This window comes from Silene latifolia, chromosome 4 (genome assembly GCF_048544455.1).
Source record: "Silene latifolia isolate original U9 population chromosome 4, ASM4854445v1, whole genome shotgun sequence".
NCBI lineage: Eukaryota > Viridiplantae > Streptophyta > Magnoliopsida > Caryophyllales > Caryophyllaceae > Silene > Silene latifolia.
In genome coordinates, this window is record NC_133529.1 from 107,600,756 (window position 1) to 107,626,457 (window position 25,702).

The 25,702-nt window shown below is 42.2% G+C and overlaps 2 protein-coding genes across 2 annotated transcripts; both read right to left on the bottom strand.

Annotated features, from left to right (window-relative positions):
- Positions 1 to 1,925: 1,925 nt before the first annotated feature.
- Positions 1,926 to 12,035, bottom strand: LOC141651890 (uncharacterized). The gene is made up of 9 exons (XM_074459582.1): positions 11,681 to 12,035; positions 11,152 to 11,570; positions 10,483 to 11,106; positions 10,254 to 10,386; positions 9,961 to 10,140; positions 7,077 to 7,487; positions 6,811 to 6,962; positions 6,505 to 6,699; positions 1,926 to 2,705 (listed from the first exon to the last, which is right to left on the bottom strand). The coding sequence occupies exons 1-9, from the start codon at positions 12,033 to 12,035 to the stop codon at positions 1,926 to 1,928; spliced, it is 3,249 nt and encodes a 1,082-aa protein (XP_074315683.1).
- Positions 12,036 to 13,857: 1,822 nt separating this feature from the next.
- LOC141653765 (uncharacterized) lies at positions 13,858 to 25,288 on the bottom strand. The gene is made up of 8 exons (XM_074461611.1): positions 25,006 to 25,288; positions 24,873 to 24,894; positions 17,997 to 18,053; positions 17,791 to 17,872; positions 16,110 to 16,205; positions 15,896 to 16,020; positions 15,766 to 15,784; positions 13,858 to 14,340 (listed from the first exon to the last, which is right to left on the bottom strand). The coding sequence occupies exons 1-8, from the start codon at positions 25,103 to 25,105 to the stop codon at positions 14,086 to 14,088; spliced, it is 756 nt and encodes a 251-aa protein (XP_074317712.1). The 5' UTR covers positions 25,106 to 25,288; the 3' UTR covers positions 13,858 to 14,085.
- Between the last annotated feature and the right edge of the window lie 414 nt (positions 25,289 to 25,702).

Below are 25,702 nucleotides of genomic sequence, written 5' to 3' on the forward strand. Positions count from 1 at the left end.
AAACTTGGAAAAAAAGTATTTACTAAAAACAATAGGAAAGAATATTACTAAATATTAGTTTCCTTAATAGAAACTTGGATTGAAATAATAAGGATGAATTTCTCCCTCCTTCAAATTGCAACCCACTAATGTAAATGTAAACTATTGATAATTGTAAAACTTGAATAAACTAAAGAGGAATTAAATTAATATAGAAGAAAAATTACAACTTTTATTTAAATGGAAAATTAATTGGAGATGTTCTTGTCTTACAATATTGAGAGAATAAGAGAGACTAATTTCTAATCTAATGTCTAGCCTAATTTTTAAGGTAGTGTGTAGTGGAATGACTAATACAAAATAAGAGGGAGAGCTCATATAGCCTTCAATTACAAGTTTAATTATACTACTAATAATAGTAATCTTAGAGCAACTCCAATGGATAGTTACAATCCCTTGTAGCTTGGATTTCCGTCTCATCATTTCAAGCAACCATGTTTTCCGGCTACAAAGTCGTTTAGTGGTAAACTACGATACCATGTAGCTTGTATGGGTCACACAAGTTAAATTACTATTTTAACTTTAATTTTATTCAATTTTTACACTATTATTCAAAGCATTAAATTTCAAGCATGTAGCTTGTGCAAGCTACATTAGCTTTCAAGCATACATTACTTTTTCTTCCCCAATGGTTATGTTTCCCCAATGGTTATGTTGTAGCTAGGTAATTTATGTAAATTGCAAGCAGGTCCAAAAATTGTACCATTGGAGTTGCTCTTATAATCATAATAATAATACGAAGTACTAACTAATACGGAGTACTAATAATAATACTAACGAATAATAATAATAATAATTAATAAAGCACTACTAATAGTAATGATACTAGTAATCATGATAGTAATCATCACCTAATACACCTAAAAACGACAACTTCAAAACAAATACAACACCAAACACGCATAGAAAAAAAACAGAGCAAAACGCGACAGGGAACTTCTGCCGGTCCACCGGCGGCCGTGAAAGGAGCCGGCAGCGAGAACTGTGAAGATTGGTCATGGAATTCGTGGCTTGTGTTGGCAGCCGGCTAGGCGGCAGCCGGGCAACCGGTAGAGGGAGCAAGAACTTGTTTGCGCGAGTTCGAACGAGAGGAAGGGTGTGGGAACCGGCACACCGGCTGCCGGTGGTCATGCCGGTAGCTAGAACTTTAGAAATTGAGTTGGTTTGTGTGTTGTTTGCCGGTGGAGGGTGACGGTAGCCGGGGCACCGGCTAAGGAAAACAAGGAATTGTTGATTGCATTTGTTGATGTCGATGGACAGGGGGTATAGGGGAGGTCGTGGTGGCTTCCACGGAGGTCCATGGTGGTTATGGGAGGTTGGGTTGTGAAGTTGGAAGTGGTAGGATGTAAGTGGTGGTGATGGGTGGCTCCCACGGTGGCTGGAGGTGGTTTTTGTGGTGGTTGAAAGATGGTCGCATGAAATGGTTGTAATTGTATGTTTGTGGCTAGGGGTGGAAGAAGGGTTCGTGGTGGCTGTTTCGGTGGTCCATGGTGGTCTTGGATGGTTGGAATGTGATGTTGGAAGTGGAAGGTGGTCATTGGTGGTGAGTGGTGGCTGCCACGGTGGCCGGAGGTGGTAGTAAAAGCTCAGCAAAGACCGTCTGAAATTAGCAGCTGCTCCTTTACTTAGTTTATTTTTCCATGATTTTACCTATTTTCACCTCCGCCATTTCTTCTCATAATCCCGTCTTGCTCTTCCGCCTCACTTTCCCGTCTTGCCTGCACATTAAATTAATATACATAAATACAAGTAATTATTAATTATAAACTAATACGACTAATTATTATAAATTAGTAATTAAATGAGCTTATTAGACAATTAAGCACACAAAATCGAGTCGGAATTAGGTATAAATGCGGGGCAAAATGTAACCAAAATACGACTCATCACCAGTCTGCATCACAAAAACCCTGAAGGGTAAAATCTTCTTTATTATTGAGGAGAATACCCTTTGAAACATTCCCTGCAACATATTTGAGCACGTGTATTGCTGAAGACCAGTGTTGCTCTCTTGGAAAAGCCATAAATTGGCTTAACAGTTGCACTGCAAAGGCTATGTCGGGACGAGTGTTGGTTAGATAATTTAGCTTGCCTACCAATTTTCTGTAAGCAGCTGGATCATTGATAAGATTTCCAGATGTATTGTTATGCTTGATTGTTCGATCTAATGGACAAGAAACTGGTCGTACATTGATGCAATCAAACTCTTGCAGTAGCTCTTTTGTAAACTTTGCCTGTGTAATGGCTATACCATCTTGTAAATGATTAAATTCTAACCCCAGGAAATAACTCAGATTACCCAGGTCCTTTATTTTGAACGTGTTGTCTAGAAATGCCTTGAGAATAGCCATTTCATTGTCATCATCCCCAACTAGAAGGATATCATCTACATAAACAGCTATATAAACAACCTTGTCATTGTTATGCTTGGAAAATAATGAGTAATCATTTAATGATTGTTTATATCCTCTGGACTTTAAAGACTGGCAAAGCTTGGCATTCCATTTCCTAGAAGCTTGCTTCAAGCCATATAGAGATTTCTCCAACTTACAGACAAAATTTTTATCCTGTACTGCAAGTCCTGGTGGAACCTTCATATACACCTCTTCATGTAAATCCCCATGAAGAAATGCATTGTTCACATCCAATTGGTTCATTTTCCATTTCTTTTTAGCAACTACAGCAGAACCAAGCCAAGGAAGAAGAAGCCGATGGAGAATTTCAACATGCGCAGAATATACGCTCAACACACATCGGAGCCCATACCACGGCATAGACTACGCTGGGGGCAAATTGATGGGGCATATTCTGCACCCGCTGACCGAGTTAACATATTGAGCAAGGTCAAAGATATCCACAGCAAGTCAACGTATCAGACAGACTAGCCGACTCAGCCTGTCGGCCTGTCACTTGGGTCACGGCTAGGACAACTAGCCAGCCGGGATACATATCCGCGTACTCATATCCAAGACCCCTCGGTCGGCCTGCCATGGGTCCATCGGCCGAGGGTAGAAAGGTATTTCCACCTGCTATCCACTTGGCCACTTGGCCACTACGTGACAAAAGGTGAAAGTCTATAAATACTCCACTTCTCTCAACGAGAAAAGGATCCAAAATATAACCTAAACCACTCATAATCTGGTATAAACTCCCTTATCTCTCTACAATATACTTTGCCAAGTATCACACAACTTAATCCCTTTAAGTTTACTGACTTGAGCGTCGGAGTGAGTACGCTCGGTACAAAGCCGAGCCCTCAGTTTGTTCATTGTTTCAGGAGAGGCCGAAAGGAAGAGTCAAGCAAAGTCATCATTCAATAAGCTCACGTGGTAACAACACTGCTCCGAATCACACCCGGAACAATTGGCGCCGTCTGTGGGGAAAAGCTAGTTAAATCCCTTACAAAAAAACACAAAACAAAACCCACCCAAAAAGCTAGAAGATGTCAAAACAGCCAGAAGCAATTGTGAGTGACGAAACCGCATTCTACCAAGATGATACAGTCCCTAATTCGGGGATCGGGCAGTCCCCAACCGGCCGAGTAATTCAACCGGCGTACGGGATGCCGATACTACCAGAAACGCCGCTGCCCGCCGACCAAATCACTGTCATGGGACATGTGGTCGATGCAGCGAAACTGAAGCTATTCCTGGACCTGATGGGTAGTACGCCGCTAACCCCCGTCGTAACGACGGTTACAGCGGCGCACCCAAAGGTGACCAAGGCCCCCAAGGTGACTCCGAACAACCTAGCCGGAGCGATGCAAGAGGTTGGGCGTACCAAAACGCCAGCGGTGCCCGTGGTGTCAGTGTCCGACCAAAGTCCTTCCCACACTCACGGGAGGACAGCGTCGCCGCGGCATCAACGAGGCCACCCCCGAAGAAATGAAGAAAGAAGCCCGACTTTCCAAAGTCGGAGAATAAGAAGCCCTTCCCGCCACGGGGAGAGGAGCCGGACTAGGATTACGAGGAGCCGATCGCCGCGTGTCATTCGGCACGTGGTCAGACAGCCCCTCAACGCCTTTGTCCTTGAAGTCCCGGTGCCAACTAAGCTGAAGCTGCCGGCCATATCATACAAAGGAGATAGCGACCCCACCGACCATGCCGAGGCTTTCGAGTCGTACATGTCGGTGTGGGAGCAACCCGATGAGGTGTGGTGCCGAGTCTTCCCAACGACTCTCCACGACATGGCTCAGAGTTGGTACAAGGGGCTACCCAATGGCTCGGTATACTGCTATGCCGACCTAAGAGATAACTTCATAGCCCAGTACGCTTGCAACAAGCGAAGGGTCGTGGAGACATCAGATCTCCTGACTATCCGACAGGGGGACGACGAGTCACTCCGGAGCTACGTTAAGAGATTTGACGCTAAGGTTCAGCAGATCCGAGAGCTGAACACTGAACTGGCGGCCTTCGCACTGATGAAAGGCCTACCGAGAGGCGATTTCAAAAATGATCTCATCAAGTGTGAAGACCTCAACCTGAACTCCGCCAGAAAGATGGCCGACCGAGCCATAAAGGTGGAGGACTATCACAAGACCTGGGTAAGCCACCGCGAAGCTGGGCACCCAGAGAGGAGCAGCCGCCGGGATGACAGAGATGAAGGACGCCGTGACAATAATAAGTCACGTCCTGAGAAATTTAATAAGAGACTGAACTCGGCGGGCGCCGAGGGGAGTTCGGGACCATACACCCCGAAGCGCATGCATGCTAGCCTCACCCCCCGGTTAAATCACCGGCCGAGGTCTTCGCCCGAGCAAGAATGAAGGGCGAGAAGTGGGCAAAACCCCCAAGATGAAGGGGGAAGGAAGGGTGACACGAGCCAGTACTGCGAGTACCACGGCCACACCGGCCATAAGACCGACAACTGTCGGCACCTAAAAGACGCCATCGAGGAGCTAATCCGAAAGGGGAGCCTCAGCAAGTATGTAGCTAGAGACCCAGGAGCAAGCTCCGACGGGGCGGATAGAAAAACCGTTTTTCAACGGATGGAAGTAATCCAGTGATGTCCATCCGATCCCTGATACTGATGTGCGTCTCGGACCGGGGGAAGTGCAAGAGCCCATCCTCACGCAGAGGGTGAACCGATGCATATCTGACGGACATGGAGGGTGTTCCTCTAATGAGCCATTGGGACACGGACAATCTAAGGAAATACTTCGTATAGCGGCGGAGGTGTCCAAAACCATTGTGGGCACCCCGACGCATGATTATACCCCATGAAAAATGATCCAAGTTTTCCCTCCATAGTCATGCCACAGAGGACGCCGCGGCTAAGCCCGGACAGTCACAGCAAGTGCAGTTGATACTTGCAAAAGCAACAGACATGTTCACAACGGCGGTTGGGATAGCAAATCTGACCACCTCGGCTAAGACCGTGCGTGGAGGAGGAACCGACCAACATGCCAACATGCACAAAAACGTATACTCAGTACGGTTGAGAAACGCAAATCGGACGCCTCGGCCAGACCGAGAGTGAAAGAGGAAGCGATCAACACGTCTACAGATACGAATACTTCGGCCGTTACCCCGAAGAATGACGGGGACACAACGACTGATACGTAACATGTTCACAACGGTGGTTGGGATAGCAAATCTGACCGCCTCGGCTAAGACCGTGCGCGGAGGAGGAAGCGACCGACATGCCAACATGTTTTAATAAAAACGTTAAGTACAGTTGAGATGCGCATTCTAGCTGCCCCGGCCAAGCCGAGGGTAAAAGCGAAAAGAAAAAGAGCGCTCAACTATTAACGTACGAAGACAACTCAGATGAAAATGAGATAAAGACCTCGGCCAAGCCGGAGGCAAAAGAAACAAACTCTTATTTAAATGTTTACAAGTAGTACAAAAAAGAAGACGACGGCCGTCCCCACAAGGGGTAGCCTAAACTCAACCTACCAAAGTTGCACAAAAAAGAGGAAGGTACAACAAAAGGTTACGGACATGAGAGTTGAAAGCGCCAAAAGAGATGGCAGGGAGGAAAGGCTCAATAGTTGGCCCCCGAACAGCTGAAGCTATCCGAAGGGCCAGGTGAGTCTGGTGACGACCGCCCGTCTCCCTATGCTTGTTGCTGCTCTCCATCAGCAGCAGCAGCATCATCTTCGGTGGTCGGCCCAGAAGAAGGCTTGGCAGCTTCACGTGCCCTTGCCCTTTCAGCCTCCTCTCTGGCCTCCTTCACCTTTGCATCATGGGCCGCCTTGGCCTCAGCTTCCTGGGCAGCCTTCGCCGCCTCCGCCTTCTCCGCAGTTGCCTTCTCCGCAGCATCAGCCATCTCATCCAAAAGCCGGTCAAATTCTTGCCACGGGAAGGAGCCCTCAGGAACGAGCTTCTTGATTGCCTCCCTAGTAGCTTCTTCGGCCTGGTCCCGGTACTGGGCGCACATGTTAGGGATGACCTCAGTTTGGAGCATCTCAATGTCCTCCTCCCTCTGGGCAAGGACAGCCTTTGTGCCCTTGTGCGCCTTTACCTCGGTTGAATGCAGAGACTTCCATTCTTCCCTCTTAAGAACTGCGGCGTCGAAGGCACTCTGAAATTTGGCTTTCTCCTCCAGCAGCTTAGCGGCATCAGACTCGGCCTTAGCTCTCTCAGCCAAGAGCGCCTTCTCAGCATCCTCCCTAAGCCTCCGCTCATCGAGGAGGTCCAGCTTCGCCTTCCCGGCCACCTTCTTAGTGGCGGTAAGCTCAAGCCTAAGCCGTTCAAGCTCAGGAGCGGATTGAGCCACGGCCTTCTCCTGCTCTAGAATATGAGCACCGGCCATCTCGTTCCATTTAACCAGCCTCTTACACAACCTCGTGCCCTCCACCACAAGCTGGGCAGGGGAAACCTTCTGAGATGAAGAGTCAACGGTGACATTTTGATCACCAGCCTGCACAGGTTTCTTCCCCACTTGCTGTCCAGTGAGAGCGATGGCCGACAACGGTTGATCTACAAAAAACTCAGACAAAGCGTCCATGTCAACATTTATTGACATGCCAGAGAGCCGATCATCGGGAATGCCTAAAGAACCCCCTAAATCCGAGCCATGGGTTAGATCCATACCAGTCTGGACCTTCTTAAATAAAGGGCCGGCTGAGTCCTTCCTCTCCCCTGCCTCGGTGACGGTGGTAGCAGGCATTGGTTCCTTTCTCTTCTTCGAAGGAGGAGGACCCTTCGCAACGGTGACCTCCTCATCCTCAACATCGATGACCACCTGCTGCTTTTGGATCACAGGGATAGAAGACTGAGCCGGAGTTGGCGCCGTCGCCGCCATAGACGTCGTCTTTGGTTTGCGGCGTGGCACGTTACCAGCTACCCGCGCTTGAGCCGCCGTCACGTCCAGCGCCTTCAACTTCTCCTCCATTAGATCGTTGGGGGCCGGTCTACGATCACGCGTATCAGCCTTAGGATGCCGCTGAACAACCTTCCCGTCCTTGTCAAGCCCCAACTTCTTGGGATCTCCACAGACAGATCCTGGCCAAACCGGTCTGCAAGAAACCAGACAAGAGTTAAATAAAAGAAGTAAAACAAAGCTCAAAAACAGAAGCATAACAAGCAAAGATGGGCCTCACACCGACCCTACTCACCCTGATTGAGGGCCGGTATGAGGCCGATGCGGCAGAGCAGCTCATCCTGAAGAATGATCTGCGTCGGGGGCATCCATCCCTTCTCAGCCTCAAACAGCTGCATTGCCCGCTTCTCATCCTCATTAAGATAGACCCTGCTGGCGTCCATCTTAAGCTTACTCCGGGAGACATACTTTTCACGCTCCCCCTATTCTCGCACCGCAAGTTGACGCGGCTTTGGAAGGTCCGGGGCAGCGGATAGTCCTCCGGCACCTCGACGTATACCCACCGCCCCTTCCAGTCCTTACAAGATGTAATTTTGGACACGGTAACATAACCCGGCTCCGTCTGCACGCTGTACCACCCCGTGCTACCTTGGGTGGACGGCCGAAGATGATGAAGCCGGCGGAATAGGTTAACCGTAGGAACCTCCCCTTTGAACAAACAAACCCATACAAAGCTCACAATCGTCCTGATGGCCAACGGATGCAGTTGGGCCACGACGACGTTTATAGCTTTAATAATGGCGGCGACGTGTACATTCAGAGGAAACCGGAGCCCATACTCCAGGTGTCTGATGTACACACCGATATGGCCCTCGGGAGGACAACAGACCGCCTGACCCTCCTGAGGGACAACAATTTTATACCCCCTGCCGAAGGAGTAATGGTCTTCAAAAAGATCAGGCCCGGAACAAGCGGCGAACTTGTTTATCCAAGCACAATCAGGACTGATCGAGCAGGCTTCGCCGTGATCCAAGGGATGCGGCCTCTCACCATCAGAATCAGTCACCTCATTATCATCATCATCCTCCCAATCCTCCAAAACCTTTGGATCAACTTCGGGAGAAGGAGACCGGGGACCCCCAAATCCTATCGGGGTGGCGGCCAATGCCCCCTCTTCATCAGGACGCGACAGGGAGCCCCCCGGCGCAGGATTACTAGGTCCGGCATCAGCAGAAGACATGACAACGAATATTTAACAAGAAAAAAGATTGAAGAATTTGTTTGATTACCTTGGAAGGAAATGTTACACCGAGTAACGGTTCGAGAAATTAGAAAGAGAAAGGAAATCTGCGAAAGAAAAACTAAACAAGAGGAAATTTTTGAGAAAATGAAATTTGGAAGGCCAAAAGGAGGGGGTAACTGCCCTATTTATAGAGCAAAGCCCACTCAATCCGACCAATCAGAGCAAAGCCCATGAGGCGTCAACCAATCAACGCCGAGCCACGTGTCAAGCATGCAGCAAGGGAATGTCAATCGACAAACAGTTACAAAACTTCTTCAACACGCTCCTTGACAGAATGCCAATCGACGTATCTTCTTCAAACACGATCTTATGTATCTACTTGCCAAACGGCCCGCCGTTCAACCAAACTTAGCGCAAAGACTACTGGGGCAATCAAAAGCTCCGGCACTCTCAACCCAGGTCTCAGCCAGGGCCATTTTCTTTTCCACATCTGATGTCCATTACACATCCATGTGGAGGGGGGATATGGTATGATACGGCCTGAGCAAAACCAAGCCAAGGAAGAAGAAGCCGATGGAGAATTTCAACATGCGCAGAATATACGCTCAACACACATCGGAGCCCATACCACGGCATAGACTACGCTGGGGGCAAATTGATGGGGCATATTCTGCACCCGCTGACCGAGTTAACATATTGAGCAAGGTCAAAGATATCCACAGCAAGTCAACGTATCAGACAGACTAGCCGACTCAGCCTGTCGGCCTGTCACTTGGGTCACGGCTAGGACAACTAGCCAGCCGGGATACATATCCGCGTACTCATATCCAAGACCCCTCGGTCGGCCTGCCATGGGTCCATCGGCCGAGGGTAGAACGGTATTTCCACCTGCTATCCACTTGGCCACTTGGCCACTACGTGACAAAAGGTGAAAGTCTATAAATACTCCACTTCTCTCAACGAGAAAAGGATCCAAAATATAACCTAAACCACTCATAATCTGGTATAAACTCCCTTATCTCTCTACAATATACTTTGCCAAGTATCACACAACTTAATCCCTTTAAGTTTACTGACTTGAGCGTCGGAGTGAGTACGCTCGGTACAAAGCCGAGCCCTCAGTTTGTTCATTGTTTCAGGAGAGGCCGAAAGGAAGAGTCAAGCAAAGTCATCATTCAATAAGCTCACGTGGTAACAACACTGCTCCGAATCACACCCGGAACAAACTCCATTTTGTTGGGGTGTGTGAATGCAAGATGTCTGATGCAGGATGCCATGATCAGTGAGGAACTGAGAAGTGACTGTACTTGACCCTAACTTAAAAGCATTATCAGACCTGATGCACTTTACTTTCCTACCAAACTGTGTATCAACCATTTTGATGAAGGATTTAATGAAAACAAAAGCATTACCTTTACAAGTAAGTAAGTGAGTCCAAGTACATCGTGTAAAGTCATCAACAATTGTAAGAAAGTATTTGTATCCATTGTAAGTGGCAGTATGATAAGGGCCCCATAAATCAATGTGAATTAAATCAAAAGCTTGCAAAGAAATAGAAGTACTATTGGAAAAGAGAGCATGTGTTGTCTGGCCTTAGCACAAATAGAACAAGAAAGAAGAGGAGTTTCATTCATTAAAGAAACATTACACAACTTCTTAAGTTTGTAAAGTGGTAAATGGCCTAATCTATTATGCCAAATATTACAATTCTCAGTAGTGATCACATTATTAGAACTGCTTTTATTGAGAGAATCATCAGGAACAACAGATTTATTGTGTTGTAGAAGATAGAGATCATTATAATTCCTACCAAGGACCAAGTGCCTCTTGGAACAATCCTACATATAGAAAAGGGATGGGGTAAAACTGACTACTGAGTTGAACTGCTTATTTAGCTTACTAATGGATAACAAGTTATATTTGAAACAAGGCACATATAAAACATCATGTAAACACAACTCAGCAGTAACAGGCACTGAACCAATGGTATCTATGCATACTACACTACCATTTGGTAAGGAAATTGAATAAGGTCTTTGTAATGAGTTAAACTCAGAAAACAATGCCTTGTTAGAACACATGTGATCACTAGCACCCGTGTCAAGTATCCAAGAATTAAGAAAAGGATTTGATAAACACTGTGGAAAAACAATAGAAGATGAATGGGAATTACCTGCAAAATTGGCAGAAGAAGCTGGTCCAGTATAATCCGCAGAAGAATTAAATCCAGCAAAGTTTGCAGATAAACCAGGTGCAAAAGAGAAACCTCCAGAAGATGAAGAAGAACCTGTAGCAGTGTTGAGAACTTGACTGGAACCAGGATTAGGACCCTGAGCAAAACCTTCAGATGCAGACCCTATAACTCCTTCCTGCTCATTGAAAACGTTGCCTGCAAACCTTCTATTTCTATTCTGAAGATGTCTACAAACTTCAATCTTATGTCCATGCTTCTTGCAGTAGTTACAGAAAGGAATAGGAACTGAAGGAACAACACTTTCATCTGCATTTGACCCTTTGCCTTTATTAGAATAAGATTGTTGATGCTGAACATTCTGATGCTGAAAGTTTTGTTAAGATTGCTGTTGAAAATTGCCTCGTCTAACATTGAAATTCCCTTGCTGATTAGAACCAGCTGTTTGATTCTTGTAAAACTGATTTTTCTGATTATACCCATTGTTATGATAACCAACATTGCCATTGTTAAAACCAGAGTTATTATAACCATTGTAATTGCCTTTATAAGCACCCTTGGAATTACCAGCATAAAGAGCAGCGAAATCAGCCTGAAAATTAACAGCATTATGTATTTCTCTTTGACCTTCTTCTTGAAGAAGATTATTGTAAATGGAGGACAACTTAGGTAGAGGATTATGTATTAATATGGTGCCCCTAACAACTGCAAATGAATCATTTAAGCCCATCAGAAACTGAACAATTCTTTGATCTTCTTGAAATTTCTTCTGCTTGATCTTGGCACCACACTGACAGTTGCAAGAACAGGGAGGATTCATACCCATGCCATCTATTTCATCCCAAATTGACTTCAATTTGGTGAAATAAGTTGAGATGCTATCATTGCCCTGAGAAAAATCAGTTAACTTCTTCTGAGTACCTATAATTGGGCTCCATTACTTTGACCAAATATGTCTTCTAATTCAGACCAAGCAATCTCTGCAGAGTTGCTGTAAAGAATTGATTTGCCAATTTCTGGAGAACAAGAGTTCAGTATCCAAGAAAAGACAATATCATTGCAGCGTTGCCAAGATTTTGTTGTAGGTTCAGTTGTTGCGGGTTTGGGCAAACTACCATCAATGAATCCCAGCTTGTTTTTAGCTGAGAGAGCAATTAACATGGCCCGTTTCCAACCACCATAACCAGTTCCATCAAAGACAGTGCCAACCAACTTAATTCCAGGAATATCAGAATGATGAATAAAGTGAGGATCTTCTGGACCAACAGTCGTGCTAACTTCAGAAACTTCTGGCATGATTATTTGTAGGAAAACTTCGTAGGATTATGAATTTGATTGAAGAAAATAAAAGAAATCTTGAATGTGAAGAAAAAATTTGATGAAGGAAAAAGATGAAGATGAAGATGCAACGTAGATGAAGATGAATATATGAATATACACTAAAAAAAACTGAGATATGCAGAAATAAGATCAAATCAATGACCTTGCTCTGATACCATGTTGGTAACAGAATTGGATCATGATTGATGATGAAGTAAGATACAACGATTTGTATGAATATAGAGAGAAGCAGAGAGAATGAGCTTGAGAAACGAAATCTTGTATATTGAGTGAATGATGTATTGTGTCTTACAATTGTACATATGATCTTGCTTATATAGTTGAGATTAACCGACCTATTAATCTAACTATAGGACTAGGTAGCTCTAACTAACTGTGGTAATCATAACTAACTAGAGTTAGTTATATTCCTAACAACCTGTAACTAACTTTGTAACCGAATTTCTTCCTTAGTCTCCAACACGGAGTTCAGTGTAAACATTTTAAAAACAAACAACAATATAATTTAATTACCGCATTTACGGAAAAAAAATCTATACGCATAATAAAAACACAAATATACAAGGGACATCGGATCCCTCCAAATTTCGAAAAATGCAATAACAAGCAATAATTAAAAAGGTATATCGTTGCCTCGGCAATGGTCGCTAGCCACTCGTCTTGTAACCCCATTAACCCCAATATATACCACAGACCTGTCACATGTGAGGCTGTCATTCTTAAAAATGAATGGCACATGCAGTGGGGAATAACTCAGATATCCTCCCAGCCATATTTTTTTGGGTGAAATGTAAGTAATATAAAGTTCAAGAATTCAATCCTCGTTCACTTGCAGTACTAGCTTAGCAGGTTGAATAACATACCCATCCGACCTGCACACGTTCCTACTTCTCCAAATTCCATAACAGACACCGACCAAATGAGCTATTGTGCCTAGCTGGCATAGATGAGCTTCTCAAACTCAGGAGATTGTCACTGTTATGCAAAACAGAAGGCGATACCTTCAACTACACAACTATCAACTGATAACATTTCCTTGCAAAACAGTAGTGCTGAAACAAATGATTATGGTCCTCAGACTCCAATCCACATTGGTAACATTCAGCTTGTACGTCTAAACTCATCCTCCTTAACCTGTCAAGAGTAAGTAGCCTCTGATGCTGTTTCGGCCACGTGGTAAAATCCCATTTGGGAACATTATATCTATTCCAAACAATTTTGAACCAGGGAACTTCCCTTCAAAGCAGGACCCTGCATCAACCATTTATAACCATCAGCTATTGTATAGCATGTGTCAGTTCCTCTCCATTTGCCATTTATGTATATTGTTTTTGAGTTTATTCTTCACCTCACAGTACAAATCTTTCTCCAAGACCATGAACTGTAGTTGGTAGGTTCATAATTCATCTAGTGACCTTTTAAGTAAAAATTATCAACCCATTTAATACAGAGATGATCATGTATTCATGTTTACTAGCCAACCACCATTCCACACTTTACTAGCTTGTCAATGGCAGCCACATTCCACACATTACTATCAATTAAACCCAGACCTTCATACTCCTTACCCTAAAACATTCCAGGCCACCATGGGAGCTTTAGAGTTTTTATCTTCACCTTCCCATAAGAAATTCCTACACAAAGCTTGTATCCTATCGATTACTCCAATAGGAAGTACAAAAATTTGGGCCAGGATTGACAAAAAAAAAAACAATAGGGCCAGGATTGACAAAAAAAAAAGAAAGGAAAAGGTAACACGCAGGCTGTCGGCGAGATGTAAATGAGACAATGATCATTCCTCAATCCAGAGACACTATAACAACGAATTTGCATATTCAGCATCAGTTTACAATCAAGGAAGAATACAGCACGGAGACATAACTACAAGCCGACTTAAGCCAGATATAAATAGAGTAAACCATGTACTTCATAAAGAATAAATACACGCGAAAAAAAATAATAATAACAATAATGTCTTCCAAAGATTTTCAAGCTGGGAGTAACATCACTTGGGGTATCCAGCTGGTGGGTATCCTTGAGGAGGGTAGGCCGCAGGTGGGGGAGGATAAGCACCTGGATATCCTTGTGGAGCAGCACCGGTAGGAGGGTAGCCATAGGCAGGTTGGGCCTGTGCAGGAGGGTACCCTACGGTAGAGGGGTATGGTTGGTCAATTCGAGACATTACCTGAACTGAAGGCACTGCCATTGGCTGAGGCCCAAATTTGCCATCACGCTTGTCCATTTCTACCTTGTGTTGTGTCTGCATTATTTGGAAATTTACTATTAGTATTTCAATGTAACCAGACTGGTCTCTAGGTTAGCTTAAGACAACCAAGTTATCTATCAGTGATTTAACTTCTCAAATCATAATTGAATCACAAGAACCAACTAATCTATATTTACATCACTGAGTGATGCTGATGATCTAAAATATTCTCCCAAGTTATAATTTTAAAAGCTTTCTTACAATGAGACTTGAGAGTAATTGTTACTGGGTGCTTTGCCAGATGCAATTTGATGGTGATTGTGCTGTGTCAAATGGTGATGAGATGTTTCGGAGATATATAACAGAAAAAGGTGTCGGAAGAATAAGTTACATGACACAATTGTGTACAAGAATTTAGCACATAGTGTCTGACGCAAGAAACTGTTGTTTCAATGCATGCCAAAATTTCCTTCGCCGGCCATAATTCATAAATCATCGAATTCATAGACGATTCCCACCTTTTTTTATACCACATTTTCAAAACTACTACTCCATCCGTTTCTTCCCTCTTTCCTTTTTCATTAAAGTCGCCTTTTCTTTCCTCTTTCCTTTTTTGGACGTGGGGTTGTGTATTTTGTGTGGTCCAAATTCAATTGAATGTGGGGTTGTGTTGTGTGTTTTGTGTGATCCAAATTCATTTCCTTAGTCTTTTTTTTATAAAAAAAAACATAAAAAAATCCCTTCACCTACCAAATCCATTCACCCTTCACGACAACATCTTCCACCCAAGTCCTCACTCCTTCCATGCAACCTTTCCCTCTATCCTTCCATGCAACCTCTTAGGTGATTAAAGTCAGACCAACCAATGACTCAAAGGAGCTAGTCTGGCCTTTGCTCTATGATGATGGTGGGCGCTTCTTAACGAAGACGGTGAACTTCCTCGAGTTATTCGATATGCACAATTTCGACATTATGGCCGACAACCTCTTGGCCGCTTGTCGTCACATACCCTTCAACCCGTGGCTTCAAAGGATTTGTGTCAAGACTATGTCAGTCACTGTTCATGATCAACAACTTATTGGTAATTCGTTTAAAGGAACTTACTTTTGTTTTCTTTGAACATTTTGCAAAAACTTTGGATTCAAGGGTATGAATTAATTAGCCACAAAAAGTGATTAACAAAGAATAAGGAGATGGTTTTGCTTCTCTGGACTAGGTTTAGCCTACTGAATTCAATGGTCCCACTTCTACATCAAACACGCCGATACAAATAGCATGTTTGGATCTAGGTGCATTTTTTGTTTTGATATTTAAACACACCATTAGAAAGATTTGAACACGCCATGCAACATGGCATGTTCATCGATGAGGTCTAGATCGGATATCTCTTGGCATACATGGACCCCAATTTGACAAATATGTTTTAGTCCCAACCCAAAATGATAAATTCGATTTATGAACTGTTATGTTAGGACTTACCTGCATACAAGCGCAAACCCTGCAAAACAAGACAAAAACTAGTCAGATGGATATTCAATGCAAAGGAGGAAGCCAAACTTCTCTCAAGCTTCCAACTAGAAGAAGATAAAACGGAGGGAATGTGACTTACGAGCAGTAGACCAGTTCAGAAAGGAGATTCAATATATGAGCTGCTTCTGAAATTTCTTCACTCCCCACAATCATTGCAACAATAGAGAATATACATGCGATTTGGTTGAGGCAGAACATGAAGCCCTACCATGAGATAGAAAATGAGTTAAAAAGGTAAAATAAATAAAATAGAGAGAGAACTTACAGAGAAGGAACACGGAGAGAGATAATACAATGATGCAGTTGTCACACTGTGTTGTCTGTATGTTGAACTCATCCTGCAACATAAAACGTGTGGAGGCCACAGAGTTGCCAAAGCAGCAGACAACCTATTGATCACAGAATACATGATAATCAGGAACCAATATGTAATATTTACCACAGATAATCTTGGCATATAAGCAATTACAAGAGAACAACATACACAAGGCCACAAGGGGCAAGGCAAACCAGTAAGACAGGAGAACACACGGAAAGACAAAGGAACAAGAAAAACAAAGTCACCTACCGTTAACAATATGCTTCCAAGGATTTATATGACAAGGAGAAGTGTTAAGTGAACTATATTTTCTGTGGTAACCCCGAGGTTTTCTTTTTCATGGAAATTAACACTCTGGTGTATGGGAAAAACCAATCTGAATGGCCAGTTACCCAATTCCCAGCCAATGTGGTGAAGTTTTGAAGAGAACAATTCAGTCGGGAATGAGGTTTACCTTTTAACACGCAAATATAATAGTAAGAAATTTAAAGACTACTACCAGCAAAACACCGGCAATAGTGGCGGACCCAGGATATGCCATTGGGGCAACAATTTTTTAAGCTATGTTAACTTTGTACGAAGTCTATTTGAGTTTGATTTTGTTTTTTCAAATATATGTTGAGAATAATACAAACCTACAAATTGAATGCGCGAAACAATGTTTAATAGACATTTTTCTAATATAATCTGATTCTTTTATACTTCCTCCATTCTTTTTTTTCTTACCATTTCTCTAATATATGTGAGGAGTATTTTATTGAAGTAGGAAGAAAACATAAGAACGGAGGAAGTATAAAACAACAGCTATAACACAGCATACTTTATACTAATATCAAATAGTTTTGGGCATGTAATGTCACAACATTTATAATATTATACTCCGTATCAAATAGTCCCTCTGTCTCTCCACAAGGTTCACTCCTCATTTGGCACAAGTTTGAAGGGGGAGTAGTAATGTGTGGAGGATAATGAAAGCAGAGAAATATGTGGGGCCACAGCTAATAGTGACCACAAAAATCAGACAAATCAGGAATAAAGCAAAAGGTGAGAGACGGCCTCATAGGGAAGGGTGAACCTTGTCAAGAGCCGGAGGGAGTAATGAACTTTAAAGCATTTAAGCATATTGGTAAGGGCAACAACATCTCATATAATAGACTAAGGTTCGAACCTTGTTATTGTCATTTCAGTTAGAATTTTTACATTGGTTTGAAGTATAAGAGAAAAAAAAAACAATAAATATGGCTTTGCTTTGGGCATGATTCAAATCTCAGTCCTCCAAGTCTCCAGGTGATACTCTAACCACCAAGCCAAGTACACTTCATCGGATAAAATCGTAGATTTCTTTATATTAACTAATCAATTTCTTTATATTCGTATGAAAAATAGGAAAACCAGCAGCACTAATATCAAAACAACTGATAACGCAATCTTTGGCAGAAAAGAAAACGCTGGCTCATATGTTTGGACATAACAAATACCAAAAAGATTAAAATATGAGGAAAAATACACATTCATTACATCTCAGATTCTCAGTAAGTGTTACTAATAGATGAAAGGATAACGCTTCGCCTACATCTTCACCCTTAACTTTAGCTACACACAGATGACTCATGGTTATTTATGGATGCAGAACTTTTAGAAAAATTAAAGTATACCTCGGTACCAAGACAAAATTCAGGGCAGCGACTCTCTCCACACCGACCACTGCAAGGCATATAACCTCCACAGCACACATATCTACACATAATAAAGAAGATAAATTTCAATTGATATCATATGCCTACCCACTTCCCAGTATACATCATGAATTTCTATGGTGACAATAGAAGAGGTCACTTTATTACTGAGCATTAATAATCACCTTGACATATCATTATAAAGGGCACGTTTCCGAAGCAGATATGATGCACACGGCGAACTGAAAATGAAGAAAAGGAACTGAGCTGCGTTACCAAAGAAAATGAAAAGGCAAATAGGTGTACCAAAAAAAAAACCTCGTAAGGAGCTCATACAGTAAAGAATAGCATATATATCCAAAGCTATAGACATCTTTAAAATAGAACCAAAATGACCAAAACAGAACATAATCCAAAACAATTAAACTACATGGTCGTGAACAGAACAAAATATCAGTGTAACAAAGACAGAGAATAGCAGTTAACAAACGGGGTCCTAAATTAGAAAATACATTAACATAAAATCAGACATCATGATGACAAACCAAGAGCTCATCCCCAAAGCACTAAACAGCTTTAATTGAGGAAATGATCCCAGATGTACAACACCTGTTTGGCAGAAGGCATAACTAGCTTTCATGAATGAGAATTTACGTCTCGTTTAAAGAAATTCAATTTCAACAGAATCACATCAACAAGAAAGATTAAAGAAAAAAAAAAAGTATACCTCTTACAAAATTGTTAGACCCTATGTAAGAAGAGCCGTGCAAATCAGTGTTGTATACAAACAACGTAAGAGTTTGACGATGCGTTTAGGATAGGGTTTTTAAGAAAATTAAGAGCCAAAATAAAGGTACAAATGTGCATACTTGACAAGTCCTCAATGTCAAGCACTTTAAAGCACAGTACTCCTTAGCTCTCAAAAAATGTCATTATAGAAATAAACAAGATTTTTGCTCAAACCAGGTGAACGAAAAACTGTTCACATCTCACAATTCTATAGTAACCTTAATTTTTAAAAGGCCGGAAGCGCATCCAGATTATGAGGGCTCGGTGCGATGAGGTACAAGGTACAAGGTACAAGGCACACACCACATTAACACGAGGCCTCACTATTTTTGTGAACAAAATTTTCATTTTGTGCAATAAAACCCCTTTAGGATTTTAAAGAGGGTTAGCATCTATAGAAGTAATAACTAACATAATGTGCGAAAGAGGAGGGCATAATAAAAGAACCAGAATAGGAAAAATATAAAATTTACATGGGAATGTGCCTGATCTATAAGGTGCACGAATGCATTTTGCCTAATGCCTCAATGAGCCTTGGGCTTAAGCACCCCCAAGATGAGGTTTTCAAGCTAAGATAATAACTACCCATATTAGTCCTACCCAAACCTCCAAATATTAACACAAAATTTGACTTTAAATTAAGAGCACACCCATTGTGTAATGAAACAAGATGGTATTTGGCAGTTAGTTAATAAAAGAGTAGTTAGCTAAGTAACATAATAATAGAATCCTGTTATGGATGGTTTTGGTGGTAAAACCCAATTTTGCATATAAATATCTTAAGAGTAGCTCATTTAGACTCCTTCAGAAATTCTGTACATCTATATTACTTCTCTCTCTAAACATTTTAGCGTAATCATTTGGTTATACAATCTTCTTTAATTAAAGTACATTTGATTTCCGTTCTTTAGAGCCTTGAGCTCTTGATAGCCATTGAAGGATTCCTTAATGATGTTAAATCGACTCGTGACCCGTGGAGTTGGGGAAAAATATACATCTTGATACATTCGGTTATACTTACTTCTGAGCCTGAAACCCATTAATTTTCTAGTTTCATTTAATAGGCAAAACCCTTCTCATCGTCCCCTCTTTTACCACCTCTTTTCAGTTTTCACATCCCTGTAACCATGCGTCCCCATGCATTCCCATGCAAAACTCACCAAGTCTCACCTTAAACCCCTTCCATTGCCTTGCTCACCAAGCCCGTTCTCCCTTCCTTTCTTACCTCAAACCCGCACCTCATCTCCCCTAATAATAAACCCGACTCCCTAGCTTCACTTCACCTAACGCGACCCAAGATCACCAATACCCGCATGCTCACGTCCCCATTACAGCCCACAACACCACACCAATAGCCCTTCATTACGTCCTCAATGCAGCAGCCCAACACGGGCTGCTCCTCACACCCCTACACAGCCCAAGACTCCACACCCAAGCTGCACAAAGCCCAATCCGTGGCTGCTTGCTGCTGCTACAAACCAGAAGCAAGCAGCTCGCTTCCCCTCCTCCTCCTCCCTCTATATATACCTCCTCCCCTACCCTCTTCAAACCCTTACCTACTTCCTTCACTCAAACACCCACAGACCCGCCTCACTCAACCTGTAATTCGCCTCCCATCAACCCTAAACCAGTTGCCCTAGCCCGCCTAAACAACCCTCACTCAGCCTGCAACCCGCCTCCCTAATAGCCTGCAACCCGCCTCCCTTCAATACCTTTTCATACCCGCAACACCAGCAGCATTACACAACCACCACCGCCATCTCAGACCTGCAAAAGACGCCCTTCATTCCACCTTTCCCACGCTATAAACAGCCACCAACCCTTCATATCACGTCTGAAACCAGTAGCCTTTCCTCCCATCTGGACCATCACGAAACAGGACATCAAACCAGTCACAACTCACAAGCCACCCCAGAACCCATCTTCATTCTCCCCTAATACACCCTCCACCGTGCCCTAAAACAGCCCTAAACCGTACCTTGAACAGCCTCAACAAAGGTTTAATTCCATCCCTAAATCAGCCTCAGCTGGTTCAGAATCAAGGACTCTGGTGATATCTGAAATTCACACTGACTTATTAGCTAAAGTGATGGGGAGTTAACAGCAGGATGATACACTGCAGATCCTAATCCAGCAAATAGAGCAACGCATGGCTAAGTCTCATTACTCTTCGCCTAAAGGGGAATTGAGAAGGAAAGGAAGGTCCACTCTGGACCAGGCCAGAAGTAAGAGATTGCCATTAGTATGAGAATCTCTGAGTTGTTCTATTGGAAGAAAATGGCCAAGGATGTTATAAATCAGATTAAACGTGCTGGGCTTCTACAACCTCTGCCAATTCTAGGTGTCATTTGGGTGGACATTGCTATGGATTTTATTTAAGGGTTACCTAAGTTTCTAAGGCAAAGACACTATCTTGGTGGTGATAGATCGTCCAAGCAAATATGCCCATTGCTTACTCACCTCTTTATTGCTGAAAAAGTTGATCAACTCTACTTTGTTCAAGTTTTCAGGCTTCATAGCCTTCCTAAAACCATTGTCAGTTACAGGGACAAGGTTTTCTTAAGCAAGTTTTGGCGAGAACTTCATAAACTACAAGTTGATTTACTAATGTCCTCGGCCTATCATCCCAAACTGATGAGCAGTCTAAGTAGTTAACAAATGCTTGGAGACATACTTAAGATGCATTACAGGTGAGAAGCCAAAAGCCTGTGCTTAGTGGATAACATTAGCTGAGTGGTGGTATAACTCTAATTTCCATTCATCTGCTCAAAGCACCCATTACCAAATTTTTGGCAATCACCAGCAATTCATATTCCCTATGTCATGAGGGGTAGTACGGTGGTAGCCGTAGACAGGAGGTTGGCTACTAGGGAAGAGTATATTAAAATGTTGGAGTTACAACTAAAAAGAGCCCACGATAAGACGAAGGTGCAATCTGACAAAGAAAGGATTGGAAAAAAATTTGTTGTCGGGGATTTAGTCTACATAAAGCTTCAACCATACAGGCAAATGTCTTTGGTGTACAGGTCATGTGCTAAGCTTTCTCCTAAATATTTTGGACCCTTCCAAGTATTACAAATAGTAGGAGAAGTAGCCTATAAGCTTCACCTCCTGAATCTTCCATAATTCACCTTGTGTTCCATGTATCCCTGAACTTGATAATCAATAGCAACTAAAAGTAGTACCAGTGGTTGTATTGGAGTGGTTGTATTGGGCATAAAGCTAGCTAAGGAAGGCAATAGAGTTGTGGTTCACTTACTAATCCAATGTTCTAGCCTGAGAATGGAACTTGGGAATCCTACGATGAGGTGACAAAACGGTTTCCAGACATTCATTTTGAAGCTCGAGGACAAAAGGGAAATGGTTGTAGTAAAACACGCTGATATTTGGCAGTTAATTAAAAACAGAATTTTGTTATGGATGGTTTTGGCCGGAAAACACAATTTTGTGTAAACTAGCTGATAACAATATAATTTATTAGCCCACTTTAGTACCATTTTGAACCCACTACTTGCCTAGTTTTGAATGATTTGTCATATATCATCACTTTTTAGTTTAAGTTTTGTTTACATCCCTCATGTTCGGTAGTTGTCATACCCAAGTTGGTGTTATTGCTTCTTTTGATTCTTCGTTGGAGGACGATACCTCAGGGTACATAGTGGGACTCAAAGGGGTAAAAACCGATTAGCCAAGGGCCATGAGCATGAAGTCAAAGACAGAAAAGGCCTTCCAAAGACGAGCCGCCATCACAGATTTTTCACGTCGGGTGAAAAGTCACCGACAAAGTTACGCCCGACCGGGTGAGACTTCTTTCTGGCTTAGTTTCGCAATTTTGACACATCAGGTGAAATTTCGCAAGGTCGTTTACCCTACGGGTTTTTGTAACTTTGGCTTTATTTTCCCTTGTTTTAGGACCTTGTATAAGTAGTGAAAACTCAAATGCTTGTGAGAGAGAATAAAAATAAGATATTTCTACTACAATAGATGCCTAACACGTGAAATACCCTTTATAAGATAATAGACGCTTCTACTACTAGAGTGTAATGCATTGGCAAATATATTGTCCATATCATACCACCTCTAGTTACAACGTTACCATCTTACACACTCCCTCTTCTAAACCTCACTGTCCACCCTCATAAAATCACCATCAACCACCAAGATGTTTGTCACGCTCTACCTTCGACCTCTACCCTTACCCACCATCCCCGTCGAAATTAACCCTCACCACACAAAACTCCATCCCCACCAATGAGACCTCCTTAGGCGGTGGTTGTAGGATTAGGGATTGGAGGATGGCCATTAGAGGATATGTATGGGGTTTAGGATGGGGAGGCATGAGTAAGGGTAGATTGGTCTATTTACCAAGTTTGTTAAAAATTGGAGGGAGTAGTAGTTATCTTGTTACCTACGTTCTATGTCTACGGACTCCATAATAGACCAAATCTTTAGTATACTCAGACAAAAATCAATGAGAAGGATCATAGATTGATTATCCTTCAAGCATCAGCGGTACCACTTATGGCACTTTATCACTTCCCTAGACCCTAATCATTAGAGTAAGAATTCTCTCTAGAGAGAATATGGAAGGAGAGGCGTGTTGGAAAGGTTAGATGATTTTTATCTTATCGCACGGCGATGAGGCCCGCTTTACTTTACGGCTCCGAGTGTTGGGCCGTGAAACATTGTCACATTCAAAATATGAGTGTGGCGGAGATGCGTATGTTGAGGTGGATGTGCGGTCATACAAGGACAAGATGATTGAAACCCGACTAAGATGGTTTGGCCAATAGAGGACAAGATGGCCAATAGAGGACAAGATGATTGAAACCCGACTAAGATGGTTTGGCCATGTGAGAAGGAGACTTATAGTTAGGAGGAGGAGGCTGAGGATGGAGACCTGGGCAACAGAAAAGGTTGTTAGGGGTAGAGGGAGACCAAAACAGACATGGCTGAGACTTGAGAGGGCACAATGGAGGGCAATGATACATGTGGATTTTTAGTATTTGACGTTATTTGAGATATTTAATGTTTTTATTTAATTTTTAAAATAAATTACTTGTCTTTTTGGATTTATTACACCTTTTTACCAACTTTCTTATATATTAATACTTGGTTCACTTTTAAGGTATTCCGGACTTTAAATTTTACTTCGGTTTTCAAAATCGTTTTAATCTTTATTCTCGACTTAAATTGTAAGTTTTTATAAAAGAAATCCGGACTTCGATTTTAAAACCTATAAGTTTCCCTGGCTTTTGTTTTATGTTTCACTCCCCTTTTGTTTTTAACTTTTTCTTTTCTATTTTTTCGCATTGAGGTTCCAAAGAATGATTCATGTCAGCCGACCCCAAATCATTTTGGGATTAAGGCTCTGTTGTTGTTGTTGTTGTTGTTGTTGTTGTTAAGGTTCCAAAGAATGATTTATGATAGCCGACCCCAAATCATTTTGGGATTAAGGCTCCGATGTTGTTGTAGTAGATTTCAATCCATAACTAATATTCAACATTTTCTTCTCCTAAGACATTCATAAGCAAATTATTCATGAGCCCAACAGATATCTTGACGAACAATGCGAAAAATGCAAGTTCAACAGATACGTATCCTATCTTGACAATTATATAACAACAAGGCTTTTGAATGCCAGAAAAACATTCAAGCTAACAAAGAGATTACATACTAATTGCAAATGTAGTTTTTCATCCATTCAAAAATGTAACATTTCAACCATTCATTGAAACTTACAACAACAAAAAATGAGTTATGGACTAGCATATATACCAACGAATCTACCCTCTTAAAATGTCCTAAATTAGACACCAACATAATGTGCATTTTGTGTAGCGGTGAGCACTGAGCATCAGTTCAAAATCGGACACAGACCAATCAAAATGGATTAGACCGAAGGCCGATAAATAATTATGTGGTAGACCAAAGACCGGATCTAAGATGTTCAGTCTGGACAGGAACAGAAGTATTTCGAGGGGCAGGAAACTAAAATTGTTTGATTATTATGTTGGGTTACTCTAGTTAACACCTGATTAACTAAAACTAAATAAATAATTTGACTACATTTCTGAAAATCATAAATTCTTGTTACAGGCGGTCTTAATTTAAGTCGTACCCACAATCGATTTAGATAATGTTAAAAATGAAAAGGGGCTTCGTCTTAAGCAAGTCAACTCTAGAAAAAGCAAGTGAAGCAGCAAAACACAGAATAATGAGTGTCAACATAAATATGCAAAATGAAGTCCGGATTACACAATGTTACATACCAGAATACAGCGAAACAGCAATCTGTAATAATTTTAACAAAAAAAAAATATTAATTAGTACTTGTTTCAACACGAATTGTCAAACTTAAAAGCAAAAGCAAGAAAAAGAAGAAGAAGAAGAAGAGAAAAGTACAAGGAGTGTCGGCTTGAACAGCACGAAGGAGATCAGTGTGCCAGAGGTTCCGGTAGTTTTGTCTGGTCTCCATTTTCTGAACGTATTCTTGCGACACCATTTTTACTGTTTAATCAAAGGTGCTTCAAAGATGATGATGAATTCTCTTTTGAGAGTGTCTTTGAATTGGAGTTTAAGATGAGCAACTGACAACAATGGTTGGCTGCTCTCCTTTTTGTGTATTTTTCTAACTTGAATTGGAATTGGGTGACGACTTAGTCCACTTTGATAGCTGTGTCAACTGTCAATGACTGCGAAATTTAACAAAATTCAACTTCAAAGCGTGTTGCTTGTGACGGACAATATCCGTAATAAGCTAAAGAGCTCTCATAATAAATTAAGTGGGTTGGCAAGTGGGAGGGAAAATGGAGCACCCATACATATTGTCACTTGCATCTTGTGAGAGGGGCACTATCCGTCTTCAGCTTGTGACAGTTAGTGTCCGTCTTCAATGAGATTTTGTGATTCAACTTGAACTTGAAATCACACTTTTCGTTTCTAGATTTTTTTTTTTTTGTTTTTTTTTTCTCTCTAATAATTGAATTCGGAGCCGCTATTTTTAGTGTATACTAGGAAATCCTCGGGTTGTCAGGGTATACGTGACAGCCTGTAAACTACATATACCAAGTAAGCCACCCGAGAATAGGGATGACAACGG

Coding starts and splice junctions, on each gene's coding strand:
- LOC141651890 (XM_074459582.1), bottom strand. CDS start 12,035: ATGCCAGAAGTTTCTGAAGTTAGCACGACTGTTGGTCCAGAAGATCCT. Junction 10,387..10,482: donor GTTTACATGATGTTTTATAT/GTGCCTTGTTTC, acceptor TTCTATATGTAG/GATTGTTCCAAGAGGCACTT. Junction 2,706..6,504: donor AGTCTCTGCATTCAACCGAG/GTAAAGGCGCAC, acceptor GTTGCTAAAAAG/AAATGGAAAATGAACCAATT.
- LOC141653765 (XM_074461611.1), bottom strand. CDS start 25,105: ATGGTGTCGCAAGAATACGTTCAGAAAATGGAGACCAGACAAAACTAC. Junction 16,206..17,790: donor AATTTTGTCTTGGTACCGAG/GTATACTTTAAT, acceptor TGTGATCAATAG/GTTGTCTGCTGCTTTGGCAA. Junction 16,021..16,109: donor AGTGTGACAACTGCATCATT/GTATTATCTCTC, acceptor ATCTCATGGTAG/GGCTTCATGTTCTGCCTCAA.